Source organism: Drosophila santomea, chromosome 3R (genome assembly GCF_016746245.2).
Source record: "Drosophila santomea strain STO CAGO 1482 chromosome 3R, Prin_Dsan_1.1, whole genome shotgun sequence".
Taxonomy (NCBI): domain Eukaryota; kingdom Metazoa; phylum Arthropoda; class Insecta; order Diptera; family Drosophilidae; genus Drosophila; species Drosophila santomea.
In genome coordinates this window covers 5,991,430-6,012,754 of record NC_053019.2, presented here as the reverse complement: position 1 = coordinate 6,012,754, position 21,325 = coordinate 5,991,430, and the positions used below count along the sequence as shown (strand labels likewise).

The 21,325-nt window shown below is 45.3% G+C and overlaps 3 protein-coding genes across 4 annotated transcripts; 2 read left to right on the top strand and 1 right to left on the bottom strand.

The window, feature by feature from the left end:
* Positions 1–1,706: 1,706 nt before the first annotated feature.
* Positions 1,707–19,390, top strand: LOC120453180 (neuropeptide SIFamide receptor). 2 transcript variants are annotated; one of them, XM_044006376.1, is made up of 6 exons: positions 1,707–1,792; positions 3,264–4,228; positions 4,307–4,373; positions 11,451–11,550; positions 15,496–16,134; positions 16,254–19,390. In XM_044006376.1, the coding sequence occupies exons 2-6, from the start codon at positions 3,452–3,454 to the stop codon at positions 16,987–16,989; spliced, it is 2,319 nt and encodes a 772-aa protein (XP_043862311.1). In that variant the 5' UTR covers positions 1,707–1,792; positions 3,264–3,451; the 3' UTR covers positions 16,990–19,390. The 2 variants fall into 2 exon arrangements, with proteins under 2 accessions (XP_043862311.1, XP_039493675.1); XM_039637741.2 differs by lacking the exons at positions 1,707–1,792; positions 3,264–4,228; positions 4,307–4,373 and adding an exon at positions 8,375–8,535 and having other exon boundaries at positions 16,254–19,387.
* On the bottom strand, positions 11,588–12,969 carry LOC120453181. Its single transcript, XM_039637745.2, has 3 exons — positions 12,834–12,969; positions 11,934–12,067; positions 11,588–11,849 (listed from the first exon to the last, which is right to left on the bottom strand). Exons 1-3 carry the CDS (start codon positions 12,843–12,845, stop codon positions 11,708–11,710), a joined length of 288 nt encoding a protein of 95 aa, XP_039493679.1. The 5' UTR covers positions 12,846–12,969; the 3' UTR covers positions 11,588–11,707.
* Positions 19,391–19,907: 517 nt separating the features above from the next.
* On the top strand, positions 19,908–20,895 carry LOC120453885 (farnesol dehydrogenase). Its single transcript, XM_039638802.2, has 2 exons — positions 19,908–20,518; positions 20,593–20,895. The coding sequence occupies exons 1-2, from the start codon at positions 19,946–19,948 to the stop codon at positions 20,770–20,772; spliced, it is 753 nt and encodes a 250-aa protein (XP_039494736.1). The 5' UTR covers positions 19,908–19,945; the 3' UTR covers positions 20,773–20,895.
* Positions 20,896–21,325: the final 430 nt, after the last annotated feature.

The window sequence follows — 21,325 nt, the reverse complement described above, 5'->3', positions numbered from 1 at the left end:
AGTTGTAGATGTAAGTAATGGCGCTGTATTCAATGTAAAACAAAATACCGATGCCTATCGATAGTTTGTGAGTCACAGGCATTTAATAATAAATCATACTATATTAAATTAAAATAAATAAAATTAGCTGAAAGAATTTAAATTTGGAAAAATCTAGCAAATGTAAATTACGTTATGAAACAAATCTAAAAAGATTGTCTTGTTTTTATAAAATGGTCATAAACTAACATTATATTAAGATTTTTCAACCTAATTATGTGTTTCTTAATTAGGTACATCGTTTTTCAAAGTAATTCTCGGTATATGTTCGGATGCCTAAGTTAATTTCCAGACCTATCCTAACTCGGTTCGCAACGATCTACCTACTCGCGCATATCCGTCATTGTAACATTCTTCTTTGGACAGAATAATACTTTTGGGTAAGAACACCCAGCAATGCGTTCAGTGTAGCTTGGTGAGTGGCCAAATGTTTGCGAGTGCTGAACCAAACACAAGGTTTTTGAACCTTAGGCCGCTGGCTGAGCAGGAAAGCCAGCTGTTGCAAACGCACGCGCATCCTGCGCTCAATCGTCCTCGGGGTGGGTAGATACTTACTCCCTCCGAAAGAGAGAGGTGGGTGGGTAAATGAGTGAGTGGCACTATGAGTGAGTGCTGCACATCCTTGAGCAACAGAGTGCTTAGTTTCGAGCGCCAAATAAACTCCAACGAGCTGAGCACCGAAACTTGAAAACTGCCATTAAAACTTCAAACAAAAAGTATGCAAAGTTTGGATTATTTTGTATCGGTGGACAGAGATTTAATTGCCGACCCAGCTTAAGCAATGTCCGGAATGAGGCGGAAGCATCTTCATGTCCCGCCATTAAGCCAAGTTGCACGGGCAACAATTGCAAGGAAAAGACACATAATCATAAACAAGCGGACGGACAAAAGCAATTGACACGAGCAACAAAAGCGGCAGCATAATGGAGGCAGCACGGAAATTGCGTATACGCCGTGTGCCCCTCTTGTTGCTCTCGGTTTGGCTTGGCTTGGTTCGGTGCGGTCCGTTTCGGTTTGTTTTGTTTCCTGCCGCAGGCTGACACACGCAACAAACAATGGCCAGAAGTCAAATGGCATAATAAACGTATTTATGATGGAGGACCCGAAATGAGCATATGACGATGACGAATCCCACACCCAACTGGAGGTGTGTGTTCGAGATGGTAAAAGGTGGGGGTCGAGGAAACGCAGCCTCCCACTCGGTCGCCCTGACATTTCAAGAATCCAACCTTGGATATTGCCAAATGTGGTCCTTCAGTTTTAAGCCTACATAGTTGTGCGCTAAGCCTGCGAAAAGTACGGAACGGGAACGGTAGAAAACTACGGGCATAAACATATAGGAGAGCTCTGTCATTGCATTTGAGGGCCGTTGGTTCAGCGCTCACCGAGTGGAGTACATAAGCGACAAGGACGACCGACCGACCGAGCGAGCGAGCGAACGCCCGAGTGGGTGGCACTGGAACAGGCACAGACCCACTCCTTCCGGAGGTCCGAGTCGAAGAGTCGAAGAGCCGAAGCGAAAGGCAGTGGTTGCCACAGGCGGGCGCGGTTTGGCAACAAGGACCTACATTCAGTCGGATCCTGTCCTTCGGCTCTTATCGGCCCGATTTGGCCTGAAAAACGAGCTGCCGCGGCCGCAGTGCCAGCAGTCCTCATTCAGACGCGAATCCGTTGACAACGCGGTCGCCCCAGGGGCGGATGACTATATCCACGTCCCACGACCCACGATATCTCACCACGGAAACGACCACGCGTAGTGTTAACCTTTCGAGCGTCCATGTCCTGAAGCTGATTTATCCGGGGGAGTGTTTGTTTGTGCTTGCCCTGGCCCATCTGGACCTGCAGGTGTGGGAGTTTCCCCACTTTTCCGCGTTCGTCCTTAAAGAATTGCATCTGCTCTTGCAGCTTCGCGTTGTTCCAGCGCCCAGTTTAATTAGTTTGCCCGATTTGTCTCGGTGTTGACACTTGGTCTTACGCCCCATTGCGCCTTGGGGCCACGTTAAGGACCATATCGGCATTGGCATCGCCTCCGACTTGGCCAGCAGGAATGTAAGCTCAATTAGGTCCCGAGCACTTTCACGCTCGAAAAAGGTCCCAATCCAATTCCGAAAGGAACGCCAGTTGCGGAGCTACACGGGAAAAGTTCACTTTCAACTTAGTATCCACAGTAAAACCTTCCAAACTGATTGCACTTTTCTCTTTCAACTTGGAGAGTATACTATGGAAATGCACTATTCTGCTTTAATAATTTTCTTGATGTATTGCAAGTATAGATATTTTAAAACATTAGTTTTTGTCAGAACTGTGTTGATCATACAATTTTGAGATTAGGAATCCCTCTGTTTGAAAATGATAAGGTGTGTTTGAAAGTCTCTTTTTATTGAACGACACACGTTATTTAGTGTTGTAAATGCATTATTTTTGTTTGCTGTGCGTGGTCAGTTTGAATTGTGTGCCAAGGGGTCCTTAGTCGCCAGTTTGTCTGATGTGGACACTCCCATGGAACCGCACAAAAGAATGTCGCACTGGCTTCGTTTGTTACCAATTGTTTCAATGCTTACTGGCAATTTTTTGGCACTCAATCGAAGAGTGCTGCGTGCGCTTGGCAGTTGTGCTTAATGGAATTTTTATGCGCTGCTATTGAGTTGCTCAATTGCTCGTTGGTTCGATGGTTTTGTGTCGATTTTTTGAGGTCAAAGTGCACGCTCCCTGGCTTTTCCATTTCCCCCAATACAGCAGCCAAACAATGGCAGAACGGGCATTAAAATTAATTAGCGACGCGCATGTGTTGCAACTGCGGCGGTGACCATGTCCCTGAGCCGATGCTCTTGGCTCCTATGCCCGATGCCCGATGCCCAATCCCCTCCAGCTGCATTTATCCAGGCAGCCAGCATCTGGCCTTATCTGAAATATGCACACGAGGCCTTGGGCCGCCGACTTTTTCGTAATGTCAGCCAAGGCAACGTCAACCAGCTGACGAACGACCCAGCCATTGCATTCCGCATTCGGATTCGCATCCGAAACGGCAACAAACTGTTGTAGGTGATTTCAACCCAAAAAGCAAAAAATAAAAAACACGAAAGGGTCCTTGGGCGCTTTTCTAGAGAGTTTCTAGAAAACTGCATTTATTGTGCGACTTTATGGCAAACGCAGCACAATCCCCGGATAAACGAGATGTTGTGCGGACATGAGTGCTAATTAAAAACGGTTCTCTAATCCAAAAGCCACTAAACTTCCTGCATATCCTACACAAGCCAACGAAATGCCAAGTGACGATGCCATTTTTATAGACCTTTTCTAAAATAACCGAGATTCGAGATTGGATATTCGAGATACGACTACAGATAGTGATAGCGAAAGCGAGGCGCCAGTGAAAGTGCCATCCGCCCAATCAAGACGGCCGAATGATTTGATGATGGCAGCCAGCGGGCGGATTCGCAAGCGAAAGCATAAAAGCCATACAAGTGGCGACGTTCCCACTACAACGACAAGTGTACCCATGCCCATTCCGACCATGGCGCCTGGAAAAATAGTCGAGGAGACAATGGAGGAAGCCGCCCTCGCCGGGGATTACAATAATTTCACGCATAATTTCGTCGATTTTCAGAACCTCTTGAGTTTCAACGAATTGAATGGCACTAGTAGCAGCGGTGGTGGAGGTGGTGGAGGTGGTGTAGGTGGTAGCAGTGCTATCAGCTCGTTGAGCGCATCGAGTGCCATTAAGCTGAGTAACGGCGCCATTACGGACACTCTGCTGGGCACGGTTCTCACTACGGCCACGGCCACGGTGGCTCCGGCGGCCAGTTCGCTTCTAGCCACCTTGGCGGCCACCACAACAGCATCGGCGAGAGGATCGCTGGCGGGCAAGTCCCTGGCTATTGCCGACGCCACTTCATCCACCTATTACTCCAACTTGCTGAACCTATCGCCGGCCACCACCAGCTTGATCTCGGCGGCTGCGGCCACCAAGTCGTACAACGACAGTGCCCTCCGGTGGGAGCAGCTGGACGGAAGCGTGGACTTCGGGTTCGACCCACTCTACCGCCACTCGCTGGCCATGTCCATGGTTTACTGCGTGGCCTACATCGTCGTCTTCCTGGTGGGACTCATCGGGAATAGCTTCGTGATCGCCGTCGTCCTGCGGGCTCCTCGCATGCGGACGGTGACGAACTACTTCATTGTGAATCTGGTGGGTGGAACCCGTAAATCTCGTGGACGAACCCCATTAATTTGAAATAAAATTTACATTCCCCCTCTTCAACGAAAGGCCATTGCGGACATCCTGGTCATTGTCTTCTGCCTGCCAGCCACTCTGATTGGCAACATCTTTGTGCGTAAGTATCTCTTTAATTCCGCAAGATGCCGACGAGATTTATTTGCCACTGGGGGGCACATTAGCTGCTAGGGAGAAGCCGAAGTTTTTCTGTTTGTTCTGCATATTAGCCCGATTTATGTACTGCAATTAATCGCCGCTTAGATAAAGCCCTCCCAAATGCTCCTGCGTGCCTACGCTGCGTATGCGTAATGTGTCCGACATGTTTGGGCAATGTAATGGACCCTCATTAGACCTAATGTCGGCATAAATGTCCGAACAAAAGTGCTCATACTTCTGCTAAAAAATGATGGGATTTTATTACTCAGTTATATTTACTTTCAACAGACATAGACTGGGTTTCCGTTTACTTGCAAACTGCATTTTATGTGCCAGACTCCTTGGCTTCTTCCGAATTTTTAGTACATGCACAAAAAAGACATAACAATGGCGCATCTGGAAAGTGCCAAGCGTTAGTATAAATATTTAATAGCTTTCAGTAATGGTTGACCAGCATAAGCTTTATAACTTTTAAAATAGACTGCCAAGACAAAAACCAGTTATTCATTTAATCAAGGGAGCAAATCGCACGCAGTACGAAAGCCAGAAAGATACATTTTCAGTGTACTTCACCGGAAATGTGGCAGATTTTCGTAGCAACGGATGCTCGCACTCAATTAAATTAATTTGTACTTTTTCCTTGGGAGCCAGGGCCAAAGAACAAGTGTCTATTTAATTAGAGGCCAATTCCACCAAATCCCAGAGACGACCCACAAACGTCCCGATAATCGAGGCTACGCATAATTGTATGCTTTAATTTAAATAAATTTCCCTGACATGCCTATCCATCCGTCCATCTATCCATCTATCTGTCCCTCTCTGCCGTCTTACACCCCCAGTCGGTTTCCCTCCCGCGACTTCCCCGCTTGCATTCGTAACGAACTTAGAGGACTGACATCCAAATTGATAGTCGTAGACCTGGGCGACAAGGTGAGCAGGTTGGCAAATGTCTATGCAAATCGCCGTCGACATGGAAAAATGATCGAAATCCTTGGTAAATCAAATTCCGATTGTGGAGCACGCCATGCAAGCTCCATCCTTCACTGCAATTTGCCTTCGATGGCTACCCCAATCCCAGTACCAAGTCCCTAGTCCCAAATCCCAATGCCAGGTCGTAGGCTCGCAGGTTGTGCCAAGTGTTGCCAATTAAGTGGCTCCGCCTTGTGAGAACTCTCCCTTTCTTTTTGCTATACAGCGATACACTGGCAAAATTTCAAAAGCGCAATTTTAAATGTTGGAGTACAAGAAACATTAATTGTGCAGCTACAATTCTTCAATACAAGATTATGAAATCAGGCTAGCTATAATAATGATAATTTTATAACACTTCTCCAATGTCAGCATTGCTTATTTTATTCATTTTATTTTATTTATTTAAAAGTTCTTTCCTAACTCTGCAAGAGCTTTCCAATTTATATATAAATACATTTGTAGTAAACAATTCTTTTAATATAACAGTTAAAACTAATCTTAATTTAATTTATGTAAATACTCGTTCCTATCTGCCTGATTATTTGTTAACCTGAATATTAATGTTACATACCAGTAACAAATGTATCAAATGTATTCTCCAGTGCAGCTCGGCACTGCACTTGATCCCAACTCATACCTCCCCCAGAGACGCCCACTTTGGGGCAAATGTAGTAGACGAAGGCTGCCGAGTGAGAATCGCCAGAAACGAATGAAGCGAGTGGCGAAAAGTGAATGAGTTTACCTCCGCCTGCATTGTGTATCTGTATCTGTATCAGTGTCCGTGTCCGTGTCTCCGTATTTGTGTCCGTGTCACTGCGCACTCTCTCCGCTTTCTCTCGCCCGCTCTCACTCCCGTGAGTGTGTGCTCGCTGCTGTGCATGTGTTGGTGCATTGGTGGCTGCTTTTTGGGGTGGCCCAAAGGATCATCGACACAAAACTGACCTAATTTCACAAATTCAAGCTGGGCGCAGGGCCGACAGCTCTTACTGGGTCACTGGGGGTGGTGGGTGGTGGGTGGTGTGTGGTAGATGGTAGGGCTAGATGGTTGAATGGTTGCTTGGATGGAGCACCCTTTTGGCCGCCCACTCCGAAGTTTTCGTTGGGCATGTCTTAGTTTCAGCTGAGCCGCCGATGCCTAGCAAAAACGCCAGTCACAACAAATTGCAGCCCTCCCGCTGGCATTGGAGCCTTTGGGGTGGCAAATGCACGCCCCTTCAACTCTGAACCCCACTCACATTCCTATTCACTTTCGACAACCTGCTGAAGCTAAAACGAAGGCAACGAGTTCCCAGCGACAGCGGTGAAATAGCACTAATGCAGCGGAAGAAACATGGGTTGCCAACTATTCTCATGTGTATCACAATATTTACAAACGAAAGTTTCACGCATTATTTTCTTTCATGATTAAGGAAAATACATTTTTTGGAGTTTAATTGAAATGTTCTTTTATTTTGTCAGTTAATGATTCCCCAGAAAAGATTATAACTCTTCCGAACACTCTTCATAATCATTACCAGTGTAAATTCTGTGGTTCTTCTTCTTCACGACAGTCCTCTAGGCTGTCCTCTAACACACTTTTTCTCCTTGTGTAGCATTGTGCGTGGGAGCTTGAAAGTTTGGCATACTTGCACATCGAGCATTTCACATTGCTGTCGGATAGTTCCCACTACTCGTGCTGAGCGAGCGGCAAAGTGGGCGGGATGTGGAATGGTCGCCGTGTTTTGCTACCAAAATGAATTATATGAAATCAAATTCGAGCCGTCAAAGACGACGTCGCCGTCGCAGTCGCAGCTGGCATCGACGCCCACGGTGGCCATCGCCGCTGGCAGCGCCATTATCTAAGCACACCTTCAAGCCTCAGAATTGCAATGGAAGGTTGTTTGCATTCAAGGCTCTTTGCGGCTGGATGAATTGACCTAAATATTTCGCTTGGCAAACCTAATAGTCAGGGTTATACACACACACACTTGCGAGTGTGCCAGTGTGTGTGGGTGTGTGTGCGTGGGGTGGAGTGGGCTGGGGGCACCTGTATTGGGGTGGGCCTGTAGTCTTTGTAGGTGGTGGGAGGTGGTTGGAATGTGGCGCTGGCCCTTATTTATGTGTGTGCTTCGAAATCCAATAAAATGCGAAATGAATTGATTTCCCAGCAACGATGCCGCCTTGAGACGAAGGATATCCTTGCAACAGAAACAAAAACAGCCACAGCCACAGCAACGGGAACACAGGCAACGGCAATTGTCTGAGATGGGGCTTTATGGCCATTGTTGTTCTATTTTATCAATGGGAAATCGTTATCATTACGGCCCTTTTTAGATCCGCATCTCCCATTGGCTAAATCTTGCAGTCACGTTGCCAGTTTGATCATTAAGGGGCCACGTGATTTGTGCTGGGCGAACGCGGCATATGCGTAACTTGGTGGCAGACTCTCCCGCATTTCTGTTTCCCTAGCCAAGATGAAGTCATTTTTTAGCTCGCCAATTGTATTTTAATTTAGTCTCTACGTGCCGTCGGCAAATGGCATCTAACCTCTGCCCCCTCCACCTAAAATCTGCAGCTCCTTGGCTCCCTCAATCCCATATCTCACCTCGAGGTTCCTCGATTCAGATTCCTATTCCGATTTCCACCCCGAGACCAACGCGCATTTTTCTGCGAACTGGCTGTGGTATTCAATTGTCCCGAAGAGCTGCCACAGAAGTCGCCGCAGGACGTGACGCCGCGGCGATAATCATAACAATAACGCATTTGCCAGAAGTGTTATGTTATGCTTTTTCCATGGCCACTCCACTCCACTCCACTCCACTTCACGCCCACTCCCACTCCCGATTCCAAACCTGCGGATTTGTCACGCCTGATTATTTCATTAACTTTACGATCCAACTCCGTGTCTGACAATCCCGCCACTGGAACGAATCCGCAATGCCCGGAATAATCCAATCCACTTCGCCTACTCAGATGACACAATCACAGATTGGGAGATTGGGAGAAATATAACGAAACTTTGTTGGACATATTTAAGACTCAGATGAAATTATTCCTTGAACATAATCTTTCTTACCACGTCTTAAATTTGTAATTGAGCAAGTAATAATTACAACAAAAAATAATATCCGGCTGGTCCATATTTGAGCGGAGATTAATTATAAACAATAATAGTAAGCCTTAAAACGTTTTTAATGTTTCAAATCAAAATTGTTTGGCAATTATTTTAAATTTTATTGACATTTTTTAAAAATCATGCAACACCCACACCACCAATATTTTTGTCTGTGTCACAAGCGAAAAACAAAAGTTCTGTCTGAAAGGAGGGTAAGAGGCTAATAAATAAAAGGCTTAAGGCGCACTTGACATTTCTTAAGGGCTGATGGGGCGCCATCACCCCACTACCCACAACCCACAATCGAAGGCTGTCGATAAGTCTGAGTATCGATTGGTATTATCTCCTGCAGTTGATCAATATTGAGCACCAGCCTTCTCGTATAAATGGAGGCGTCTGTTTGCCATATGTTGCCATGTCAAACACACTCCAAGTCGGATCAAACCCCCATCCCATTCTCACCTTGGCGCGATGGCGGGATGACTGGATGTTTGCAGAGCAAACTGTGGAGGGTTTGGCTTCACTTGAGGCCTCAAACGGGTAATGCAAGAAGAAGTTTCTGGTTTGCCCCGTCACGCAAGGCAATTAGGGTTATTTTGGTACCTGCAATTATGTTTGTGCAACACATTAATGTAGCCTAAAGGTTGGGGTTATTAAAAGATTGGTTTCGTATGATTGGGTATTCTTAGAAATAAACATATATTACCTGAGCTTGTGGTATCTAAAAATAGCTGCCGGCATAATTGTTAGCACTTGACCTATAGATTTAATTGTTTTATATAAAATATGGGATTTGCGGTTCCATAAATATTTATTATTCCTTTTTAGTCGTTTTAAGTAAACAAAAAACACATTTTAAATGTCAACGTTTCTCGTTAGTTGGAATTCTCCAAGTCAGTGAGCTGGACAATATAATAAGTTGAACAGTGTTGAACGCTTCAGCCTGTCAAAATACTTTCCATATTTAGTGAAAAGCCATTGTTTGTTTGGGATTATCGAGAAGTCACTTCACTGCGCTAAGCTAACCAAAATTTTAACTTGGTTAAGACACTTGACTGCCAGAGTGCACTGATGCAAACTTTTATCCCAGACAAACCGTCCGAGTCACGTTTGCCTGTCCTAATAGAATTGCATACACAATTAGATAGTTTATTTGTCCAAAGGAAGTTGGGAGAACATGTATTTTTGAAAAAGTTCACCCTGTGGCACTGCTAATCCGGTGGCCCGCAAGTGATGAAGCATTTCAGAACCGAATTTGAATTTAAATTGTTTTCAAGCAACTTGAAAGCTAAAGTTTGCCGAGTCAAGAGCTCCCGCAGACAGCCATATATCAAAGTTCACCCTTATCAGCATAATATCAAGTGAGTGGCCAAATACACTCGCATTAATAGCGTTGGATCCAGTCTGTTGCACTTGCAGGTCTGCCCAAAAGCCATTTCAAATCGGAGGAATAAAACCGAAAAACCCATTGGGGCTGCTGTCCTGAGTACACACTGTTGATTGTTTGCCATTGGGGAGGATGTGGATGTCTTCCCTGCGCACCCTGCACACCCTGCAGACACACATGATCCTGTCCAGAACCTGTCCACAGCCACAGAGTTCACTTGCACAAAGCGCCACAGCGTCAATAATATTTATATTTTTATGTGCCAAATCACATTAAAGTTAGCTTTTATTGGACTGCCTCGGCGGCCCACGGTGCGTATGCATAATAAAAAGCGACAACAAATCGAGATAAGACAGGCGAACGAGACAGGAAATTAGGAGCCCCATGACGCAGGAGGCGTCTCCCTGTCGAGCATTGAACTGCGTGAACTCTTTGTGCCAAATTGCCAAACAGCTAACTGCTAACTGCTAATGATGTGTGGGCCGCACTTGCACTTGTTTAATTGCCATTCAATATGTCATGAACCAGGCGCCTTACTCCGCCCGCCTGTCATCAACCTTGGGAAGTTCCCCTCCTTTTCAACGCCCATGTATGCTTTATAACCTTTTGTGTCTGAGTGAGTTATGCCTCTTAGCATAAAATTCATAACGCTCAACTATGCGCAAGTAGGGCCCGTGTATTCCATTTACCATCTCCTGCCACAAAATGGAGTAAAAGGAATACAAATTAAGTTAGGCAGTCCTGCGGTCGGTCCACTGTGGTCTGGGTCTGGGTCTAGGCAAACAATGCTCTGCCCCAGGACCCCACATTCTGCCCCACCCACTCCGATGGCTGGCCGCAATCTGAGACTTGTCACCAAATTATGAATGATATGCAGCACATAAATCTCAGTCAGCAAACAACGACGGGAACGTGGGCGGCGGCAATGACAAGAAGCATTGAACGCTAACCAGAACTCGAACCCAACTGTCCGTGACTACCACTACCACCACCACCACCATAAGGATAACCACTACCAGTGCACTCGGGGAAAATCAGTGGCTATAAAGAAGTCCATTAGCTTGTATAAATTCGATGATCTCCCAGCTGTAAACTGTAGGTACTCAATATTAAATGTGAGATATTGAATATATTCAGCCATTAAAATTCAGGTTCGATATATTCCTTATTCGTATCCTTAGCAATATTAGATTTAGTTGGATAATATTTTCATTATTTTGTAGGCTAAGCAGTTAAGATAAATGGTCTGACTTATGGCTTATGATTAAAGAAATACGCCCTTTACTAATTGGAATATTGCCCAAAAGAACTAAAAGAATCTTATGGGAGGTTAGCCACATTATGTTGCTACTCGTGGTTAGGACGCGAAGTGTCTTTGGGGGATTTTAATAAAGCCAAAACTCTTTTTAGTTTTCATAGGCCCTCAGGTTTTCTTCAGTGTATTGCTAGGCCACCAGCAAGGACAATGCGACCGAAAGTTACTCAGCCAAAATTGTGCATTGTTTATAGCCAATATACTAATATACTCACCTCCCACTCTCTTTCCCCCTTTCCCCATCCAATTCGCGAACCGCTGGAACTCGCAGCCTGGATGCTCGGATGGCTGATGTGCAAGTTTGTGCCCTACATACAAGGTGTCTCCGTGGCAGCCTCTGTCTACAGCCTGATTGCCGTTTCCCTGGACAGGTAAGTTAAAAACACTCTCTCCAATTACGTGGCTATGAACTTTTATTGTGGGATCGTGGTTGTGGGGTTCAGGGAGGCATTAGGTCTGGTGGGTATCGGGATCGGGAGCGGTAAAGGGAAAGGGAAAGGGATTGAAACTGGACCGTATTCACTGCAGTTAATGATGCACGACGACAGCGGGGGCGGCATGATGCACTGGAACCAGGGGAACCACCGGCCTGACGGCATGCACCGCCACCACGGGCTTGTGGACGACGGGGGTGATGACCTTGACGGCTGCCGGATGATGAACAACATGGCTGAGAGGAAGAGAGAGAGGGGAGAAAAGAAATGACTGAGTGGTCCGGTGGTGCGATAAGCAGATTGGAAATGAATGGCCTTACGAGTGCACCGAGTGGGCTCCATGATGGATGATGGGCGTGTGGACCACCGCCGGGTGCGCCACCACGGGTGCCACGGCCACCACTCCGGGATGCGCGTTAGCCTGGGAGGCGGCGAAGGCGGCGAGAACGAACAGCTGCGGCGGATCAGAGTTCACGGATTAGCCTGATTAGTGGCATTAGACGGAGCAGCAGGTGGCTGATACTCGGCAATGCATTTGGTTAGATGTGGCAGACTTTAAGACACATATAACTCGTTCTGGGTAAGATAAAACCGACCCTAACTACTGACTAGCTAACTAATACAGCTTTAATGTGTTTAAATATAGACTTGAAATAAAAACAAGAGAGAACGCTATAGTCGAGTTCCCCGACTATTTGATACCCGTTACTCAGCTAGTGGAAGTGCGAAGGAGAGTCTTCAACACTGACAGTTTTTGGCGTTATGAATCGACAAACTTGCGCTGCTTCTATGTCTCTGGAGTCTGTATTCTCAACTTTCTAGCTCTTGTAGTTCCTGAGATCTCGACGTTCATACGGACGGACAGGGACAGACGGACGGACGGACAGGCGGACGGACGAACGGACAGACGGACATGTCCAGATCGACTCGGCTATTGATCCTGATCAAGAATATATATACTTTATATGGTCGGAAACGCTTCGTTCTGCCTGTTACATACTTTTCAACGAATCTAGTATACCCTTTTACTCTACGAGTAACGGGTATAATTAATCCAATTAAAATGAATATTTTTTCAATGCCTTGGATTTTTGGAGCAACTATTTTTGGACTGCACTGGATTTCTTTTGTAACATGTGAGACAATTTAGTATTCACATCATAAGTATTCGATGCTTGCATTTAGACTTTTAACAACATCTTCTGCACACTGATACTCACAACTTTGAACATTTTGAGGAGGTGTTTATTGGCGGGATAACTAAAGTTGGGAAGGTAGCTAGGCTAATGACTTCTAATTGTCGACTGGTGACAACTTGAGCTCCGAGTGCGGCTTTTATAGGTGGCTTGCACCAGGCGACCGTTCCGAAAGTGAGCGCCACTCAATGCAATCGGCTGCGGGGAAAACTGGTCAGTATGGCAGTTAGGCAGTTAGGCGGTTAGGCAGCTAGGCAGTTATGTAGGAGAGTCAGTGGAGCAGTCGTCTCAAGATCAAGTTCATCATATGCTTCTATGGCTCACCTTGTCCGTATTAGGCGCTGCTTACAATCAATTTCATGTTTCTCGTTTTTTGTGCATTTTCAATTGCCTTAGAATGTTGTTAGCCGCGTGACCGATATTATTTATACCATTGGTGGTTGGCCGCCAGGAATCAAAGTGCCAGCCCTGCGTTTCCTGGCTCATAAAGAAAATAAAAAAGCGATAAATTCGGCAAATGTCGCGGTCAACTGATTTATCAAGTGATGCTGAAGTCCCTCGACGTGTGCCAGTCATAGCCTCAAGGACAATAAGCAATAAGACTTGCCAGTCGCCCGTCGCTTTATGTGCACTTCCATTTATATCAATTTCTGACCACAATCGGAGGAGGAGTTGTGGACAGAGGCTTCTGTTTCTGCCACTGTCATTTTTCAGCCAGCGGGACAAAGGCATAGCGCATCACTTCATCGTTTGGTCACCCACAGGCCCGCATATCAGCCACCGCCCACGCTTAATGCCAACCCATCCAAGTCCAAGTCCAAATCCACATCCTCATCCACTTCCAAGTCCCAGTCGAAGTCCGAGTCCAGCGCCATCGATGTCCGTTTATCCAGTTGTTTTGCTGGGGTTTTCTCCTTTTACGAGCCATCGTAAACTGAATCGAAATTTAAGATTTATTATCTGTAACATGAAACTTAAATCTCCCCACAGACTTTGGGATCCTGGGCCCATAATGCCCCTTCGACTTAGCTTATCACTTGCTTATACTTGTATTTATACTTATGCCACTGTCATTTAATTAGGGTATTTTCTTGTCTGAATACGTATGCGTATATAACTGGATGGCGTATAATCATAAAGTCTATAAGACAGCTTACTCGCTTATAAACATAGTTGTGTCTTTACGGCGCTGGCATTGCGGCTTCTGTGTCTTCGCCGCAAATGTCAACAGTGCGTATGGGTAACCGCAGTAGGAAGCGAAATAAGAGCCATAAAGCCTCGTGGATCTAGACAGAAACACGGGATAGTGTGGAAATTATTAAATTAATACACTTGCGTCTTATTATGCGCCTTAAAATCGCGAATATACAGCAATTGGTTTTAGTTGGTTTCGGAAAACAAGCTTTGTAGTCTTGTATTCAAGAAGGATTTTGTCAAGTCATTTAAACCTTGTGGCTTTATAAGTATGGTAACCATTCTGAACTGACGTCCTTAGAGATGGTACTCAAGGGAATTGACAATTACCACAATAGTAATGGTAATTTCATTTTTAGCCAGCAGTCTTTCCAAAGTACCTACAAATGTAGCTTAATCTGTAAGGCTATTTCATTCAGAAGTCAAGCTCAGAAAAATGTTGACACCATCAAAAGTGTAATCAATATGATTTAACCAAGTTTCCACATCAAATTAGAGGTTTAGTTTCTATTAGAGTGAACCAACGAAAACTGCTGATTACTTTTTCCGAGTGCGTTGTTTTCCCAAAAGAACTCAATTAAGCTCTCGCCTGATTTATGGCCGTAGAAGTCGCATGGGCAAATTATGCAAATGCAATTGGATTGCTCTTCTATAAATAAACGTTATGACAATTTGATTATTGGCTTTGCGGACAGCTTTGTTTGGTCCCCAGGCCGCCCACCTTTTTCGTTGAGATGAGGGTCTCGGCCACATTGTTTAGTTGGCTATTTTTAGTCCGGAGTCGGAGGACTTGGATTCTGGGGTAGTGGCCTGGCCGCCCTCTAATGGAATTACCGCTGTGTTATCTGCCAAATGTTTTGGCGGACAGACGCAGGCGACGACCCAAAGTCCAAGTCAAATTTACCAGCACAATGCACGTAATTACATGGTTCGGGCCAGGAGCAGACACCCAGTTGGTCCGGGACAAGTCTTGTCTATGACCACTGAGCGGGCGCCACAATGAGCCGGCTGCACTAAGCTAAATGAAAAATGCTGAACTTGTTGTTGGCCCCATACCGACTCGTCTCGCTACCTCGCAGCTCTTATTCAAATTACAATTCATTATGGCAAGCAGAATAAAAAATGGCACCCCTGCTCCAATATTCCCATCCCGTTATGTGTAGCAAAGGAGCAGGAGCAGCCGGCGGGTTCAATAGTCGAGATTGGAAAGCGAACACTCAGCAGAAAAAGGCTTAAGGATGGCTGCTGGTATCCTGCGTGTGCGAATTAGTCAGCGGAGATATTTGCATGCTTCTCCTAGTTGAAACGGTGTCGTCATCGTCATCGTCGCCTCGACTCGACAGCTTGATGATTGCCATTATCCTTGACGGCTCAGAGCCGTCAACGGCATCTGGAGCTGGAGCTTCTGCTCCTGCTCCTGCTCCTAAGAAGACTCCTTCTTTGAGTACTATATTTGGTAAAAATCCCCTTTGTTGCGACTCCCCTCTTGCAGGTTCATTGCCATCTGGTGGCCCCTGAAGCAGATGACAAAGCGACGTGCCCGCATCATGATAATCGGCATATGGGTAATCGCGCTGGTGACCACCATCCCTTGGCTGCTCTTCTTCGACCTGGTGCCCGCCGAGGAGGTCTTCTCCGACGCCCTGGTCTCGGCCTACTCGCAGCCGCAGTTTCTCTGCCAGGAAGTGTGGCCTCCGGGCACGGATGGGAACCTGTACTTCCTGCTCGCCAACCTGGTGGCCTGCTACCTGCTGCCCATGTCCCTGATCACACTCTGCTACGTGCTCATCTGGATCAAGGTCTCCACGAGGTCCATCCCTGGCGAGTCCAAGGACGCCCAAATGGACCGCATGCAGCAAAAGAGCAAGGTGAAGGTCATCAAGATGCTGGTGGCCGTGGTGATCCTGTTTGTTTTGTCCTGGCTGCCGCTCTACGTCATCTTCGCGCGTATCAAGTTCGGCTCGGACATCTCGCAGGAGGAGTTCGAGATCCTCAAGAAGGTGATGCCGGTGGCCCAGTGGCTGGGCTCCTCGAACAGCTGCATCAACCCCATCCTCTACTCGGTGAACAAGAAGTACCGGCGCGGATTCGCGGCCATCATAAAGTCGCGCAGCTGCTGCGGACGCCTCAGGTTAGTTAATTTCTAAATATATTGACCTAATATATACAGATACAATATTTATAGACCTAAAACATTAATGTCAAATTTAATTTTCGAGCCTTAACCTTTTTTCCAACCTAACCACCTAGGTACTACGACAACGTGGCCATCGCCTCCAGCACCACCAGCACACGAAAGTCATCGCACTACCACCAGAACAGCTCGAGAAAGAGTCCGAGCAGTAAGGGCAACGCGGTGTCCTACATCTACGAGCATAACTCGCTGCGGCGCCACAACATGATGCTCAAGCAGGACAGCAACCTGTCGCAGCAAATGCTGCTCAAGCAGGACTCTCACGGATCTCGTCAGTTCCTCATCAAGCAGGAGAGCTCCTGCAGCGATGCCTCCGGGATCAGGCGACCCCTCTGCCAGCAGGACAGCAATGGCTCCAAGGTGTCACTGTCCAAGCAGGACTCAATTGTGTCCTACATGGAGGCTCGACGGGCGGCGGGACACGGTCTAAACGACACTCTGGTGGACAGGGATAGCGTCTCGATGGACGTTGGCCGGCGACAGGGCGCCACACCGAGCTCCCTGCTTGATAAGCGGCAGAAATTTGTGAAGCAGGACTCGGTGATCTCGTTTGTTGACCAGCGACCAGAGCAAAGGCGCCATCAGCTGGTCAAGCAGGACTCGGTCATCTCCTTCGCAGACCAGCGACGCGGACTGCTCCACAAACAAGATTCGCTCATGGCAAACCGGACGGGTGATGCACCCACCCACCACGTTTCCATTCTGAAGAAGACCGACTCGCAGCTCAGCTACGGCAGTTCCACTTCTCCTCGCAGAAATGCGGATCTCTACGAGCAGGCAACATTGGGTTGAAGGAGCTCCTAACTCTGGTAGATAGATACCAACCACCATATGCGTGGGTCGGTTTCAGTTAAACATGTGGGATGAACTACATTAGGGGTTTATGTAATCCAGCAATTTCAAAGCATAATGAAGATGGTTTACCTTCGTTAAACAAATGTGCTCTAATACGTTCTTGAATCACACAAACCCCTAGGATTTATTGCTTAACAAATCGACCCAACCTAACATACAAAATAAAGCAACGATACCAAAAACTTACCAAACTACAAAGGAAATCTTAGCAGATTTCTATAGCAGATAGAGTCAGACAGGGTCGAATGGAAGTCGAGTGATAGGCCTACGATTGTGATACAAGTCGGCGCGCTGGTGGGTTCAGAATTAGTAACTAGGCAGTGCCGCACACATCCGTCCCGTCATCGTCGTTGGGATAGGCATAGGTTAGTGGACGGGATGGATGGCCAGTGGGAACGGACATCGGGATGGACCAATAGTGGGTGGGTATATCTAATCAGAGATCGCTTAGCTAGGAACAGACATGCCACACGGGGTTCGAGCAACAGGACTTCTCCACACACAGACACCACAGAATGCTGAATACAGAAAACAGAAAACAGAATATAGAATACACTAAAGACACTGAAGACACTCCCCACAGATCTAATAGGTAATAGATGTTTTATACGTGTTTCAGAGGTACTACGCAAGATAGGAACTACTCCTTGGCTATGGCTATATAATACCTATATGTACCGTTACGCAGTTTTAAGATGGTTTGTACTCGCAATTTGCTATATCGAAAAGTTTGGTTAAGAGTGGGCGGAACAACGTGGGAATCGAAGGGGTTAAAATAGCTTAGCTAAACTTTTTGTACGACGGCGAACGTGAGTGAAACGGGCAAGTCCAGTATCATAGTTGAGAAACGAAAACAAAACAAAATGAGATAACACCGAGGTCTAAAGTAACGTACCTACTAAATTTTTGTATGGAAATTCTTACAATTTATACATATATATTTATATTGATTTTGGAATAAGCAATATGCAATACAAGCGTATGTCTGCGCGTACGCCGTGTATCTATCAAACAACAATAATCAATTTTATTAGAATTTTACACAACTGAGTCGCGGCAGCGGAAATGGCACAGCACCGGAAATGGGTTAGTAGACGCAATGCACCGGAAGGCGAGTGAAAACGAAAACGATTGGCGCACCATACAAGCTTTGTTATTGTCCAAACGCCGATTATTTCGATATTTCGATGTTTCGGTGTTTCGGTATCGATGGGCAGAGGCAGCAGAGTTAGTTAAGGCATCGAACGCGCACAAAGTAACACTTGACCATGCTGGGACAGAGTAGATTAGGGGGGATGGAGTAGTCTAGGGATTATGGCTAGATTAGGATTAGGGCTGGACGAAGGAGTAGGTTGTCCGCTAAGTGAGCACAAAGCAGTCAAAGATTTCGCACTAAACGTATCACTACAAACTAACAAAGAAGAAAACAATAATCGAACTCAAATTCGTTAAACACTAAACACCAATAAACTTTAAACTATACGAAATAAAATTTTAACGGATATCGCAAGGGGGCAGAATCAATGGTAAAACTATGAAACTAAACGTAACGATTAACTATGCAATTTTATTGTTAGCCAAAATTTTATAACTGTCAAGTAACGAACAAGTAAATATTTATATGTATACAGAATATATCAAGCATAAAGCATACGTTATATATCTTTATATACTTCGATTGCATGAGGCGCGGATCGGAAGAGTTTTGGTTGACTTTGGTGTAACCGAGAATGATTTGATCAGAGATTTAGAATAGTCGAACCGTTCTCTGTTCAGACTTGGGAAGCTAAGACCCCGATCCAAAAATGGAAAAAGTAGAACACATGCACAGCCCGTTCAAAACTCCAGCGCTTAGTGTAAGGCAAGAATCTACAATGAGGAATATCAATAATATATTTCAAATATACAAACATATATTTATATAGGCCTAGCGATTCATATGTTAGCAGTATGTGGCAAGCATTCACAAGAGCGAACAACATCGTCTAGTAAACAAGAGATTACATTTATATAAATACATACATATTATATGCTGCAAATACGAAGGGCGCGCAATAGAATGTTCTTTCCCGCTTTTGATTCCACTTAAAAAAGAAAGAATGAACCCGGAAGTTGCGAGCAGGCTGATTTAAGCAAAGTAATATTTATCGAATACCCCAATTTGAACTTTAGGTTTTAAAGTTTTAAAACGTAGAGCATACCCATATTCACATGCATGTGCATTATGTTCGTTATTTACCGATGCGGAATACAAAATAACATAAAATATTTAAAAAGTGATCGCGCGTTAACCAGTTAAACCGAAAGAATGGCATTAAAGGCAACACAATATTATATATGTAAATATATGTGTTAATGCATACATATATGTATATGTATATTTATCGCATAGAACTAACACCAAAGATACATGCATGTTAGCAGAAATAATAAATAAAAATACAAACTAAACTTTAGTGGTAATAACTTAATTGGAGGATCATTTACGTTATGCTTTCGATTTCGAATACAAATTTTAATTAGTATTCTTAGTTTGATGGAATAATAAATAACACCAGAAATGTAGAATACTTTTGGGCAAAATGTATTTAAAAGCTAAACGAAATATCACTGGAGAATGTTCTTGATGGGTATAATCCATAAATCCATAGATAACGATCATACGTGGTGATGGTGCCGCTATCTTGAAATAAAATAAATTCCACTTGAGAATTTGAACTCAGCTCTTCAGCTCTTGATAACCCCATCCAACTAGATTTATTGAAGCTATCTGTGCTTAAACTTTTCACCAAAAAGCTCCACCTATTAATATGCGATTTACATCTATGTAGGGTATAAAGTAGTAGAGATCGAACCTAGTCTTTAATTGAAAATCAAATCGAACAGACTTGCCATGAACCGCTGGTTGAATCGCGTTGCCGTTGTCACTGGTGCCAGCGCCGGAATCGGAGAGGCCTGCTGCCGGGATCTGGTGGCCAAGGGAATGGTAGTGGTGGGCCTGGCCAGGAGGGAGAAGGTCCTGCAGGACATTAGGTCCTCCCTGCCCGCCGATCAGGCTGCTCGCTTCCACACCCGTCCCTGTGATGTCAGCAACGAGCAGCAGGTCATCGATACCTTCGCTTGGATCGATCGCACTCTGGGTGGTGCCGATGTGCTTGTTAATAATGCCGGGATCATACGTCAAATGAACATTACGGACCCGGAAAATTCCGCTGATGTGCGGGCCATTCTGGACGTAAATGTGTTGGGAGTAACCTGGTGCACCCGCCAATGGTTCCTATCGCTGCAGCGCCGCAAGGTGAACGACGGTCATGTGGTGGTCATCAACAGTGTGGTGGGTCACTCAGTTCCGGCTGTGGAAGGCTTTAGCTTGAACATGTACGCGCCCTCCAAGCACGCGATCACAGCCTTGACCGAAATCCTCCGCCAGGAGTTTATCAAGAAGGGCACACAAACTAAGATTACGGTAGGTTAAACCCGCTCATCAAGCTCGCATAAGTGCTTTTAATGATGTATGTATATACACATGTCCGATTTTAGAGCATTAGCCCGGGAGTCGTGGCCACCGAAATTTTTGAAGTCGGCTCTTGGGAGCAACCCACTGGCATGCCCATGCTGCGATCGGAGGATATAGCCGATGCTGTGTCCTATTGCATCCAGACGCCCCCAACCGTTCAGATAAAGGAGCTGATTATCAAGCCGGTTGGTGAACTCTTTTGAATTGTCCACCTTGATACGAACGCTTAGTTTGCTCAAGTGCTCAAAGTGCTGAGCATATACACAAATTTCGTTTCAATAGTAGTGCAAACAAATAATAAACGAAAAATTTAATTAAAAGAAAAATACGCCCAAGGTCGCTCTTTAATCTAAACTTAGAAACAGTTGTAAACTGGTTTTTGGTTACCCCAAACTTTGAACTGCCTTTCTAGTAAACCCGTTTGTTCATCAGGAATATGAATAATCAGTAATTAATCTTAATCTAGCGATTTTGAATAACAATAATTGATGTAAGCAAAACTTACCTAGACAAACACCCGCACGATTATCTCTCGATCAGAGGATTAGGGGCCAACATGGATAGGAAATTATTATTCAGAAATAAATAATGATTTCTTCAAATCAAATTAATTACAATGACGAAATTTAAACTTGGCAGTATTGGGAATTATCTATTAAGTGGTCAATCTACCCCAGACATGATTATGTTTATAATTTCAACAATTTCCCCAAAAGATAAAGCGTACGTCATAGATAAGAAGAAATTTCAAAACAA

Bases quoted from the DNA above. Each gene is read 5' to 3' on its own strand.
- LOC120453180 (XM_044006376.1), top strand. From the start codon at position 3,452: ATGATGGCAGCCAGCGGGCGGATTCGCAAGCGAAAGCATAAAAGCCAT. The intron at 11,551-15,495 runs GTAAGTTAAAAA...CCCCTCTTGCAG, and splicing joins ATTGCCGTTTCCCTGGACAG to GTTCATTGCCATCTGGTGGC. The intron at 16,135-16,253 runs GTTAGTTAATTT...CTAACCACCTAG, and splicing joins AGCTGCTGCGGACGCCTCAG to GTACTACGACAACGTGGCCA.
- LOC120453181 (XM_039637745.2), bottom strand. The intron at 11,850-11,933 runs GTAAGGCCATTC...TCTTCCTCTCAG, and splicing joins GGAGCCCACTCGGTGCACTC to CCATGTTGTTCATCATCCGG.
- LOC120453885 (XM_039638802.2), top strand. From the start codon at position 19,946: ATGAACCGCTGGTTGAATCGCGTTGCCGTTGTCACTGGTGCCAGCGCC. The intron at 20,519-20,592 runs GTAGGTTAAACC...GTCCGATTTTAG, and splicing joins GCACACAAACTAAGATTACG to AGCATTAGCCCGGGAGTCGT.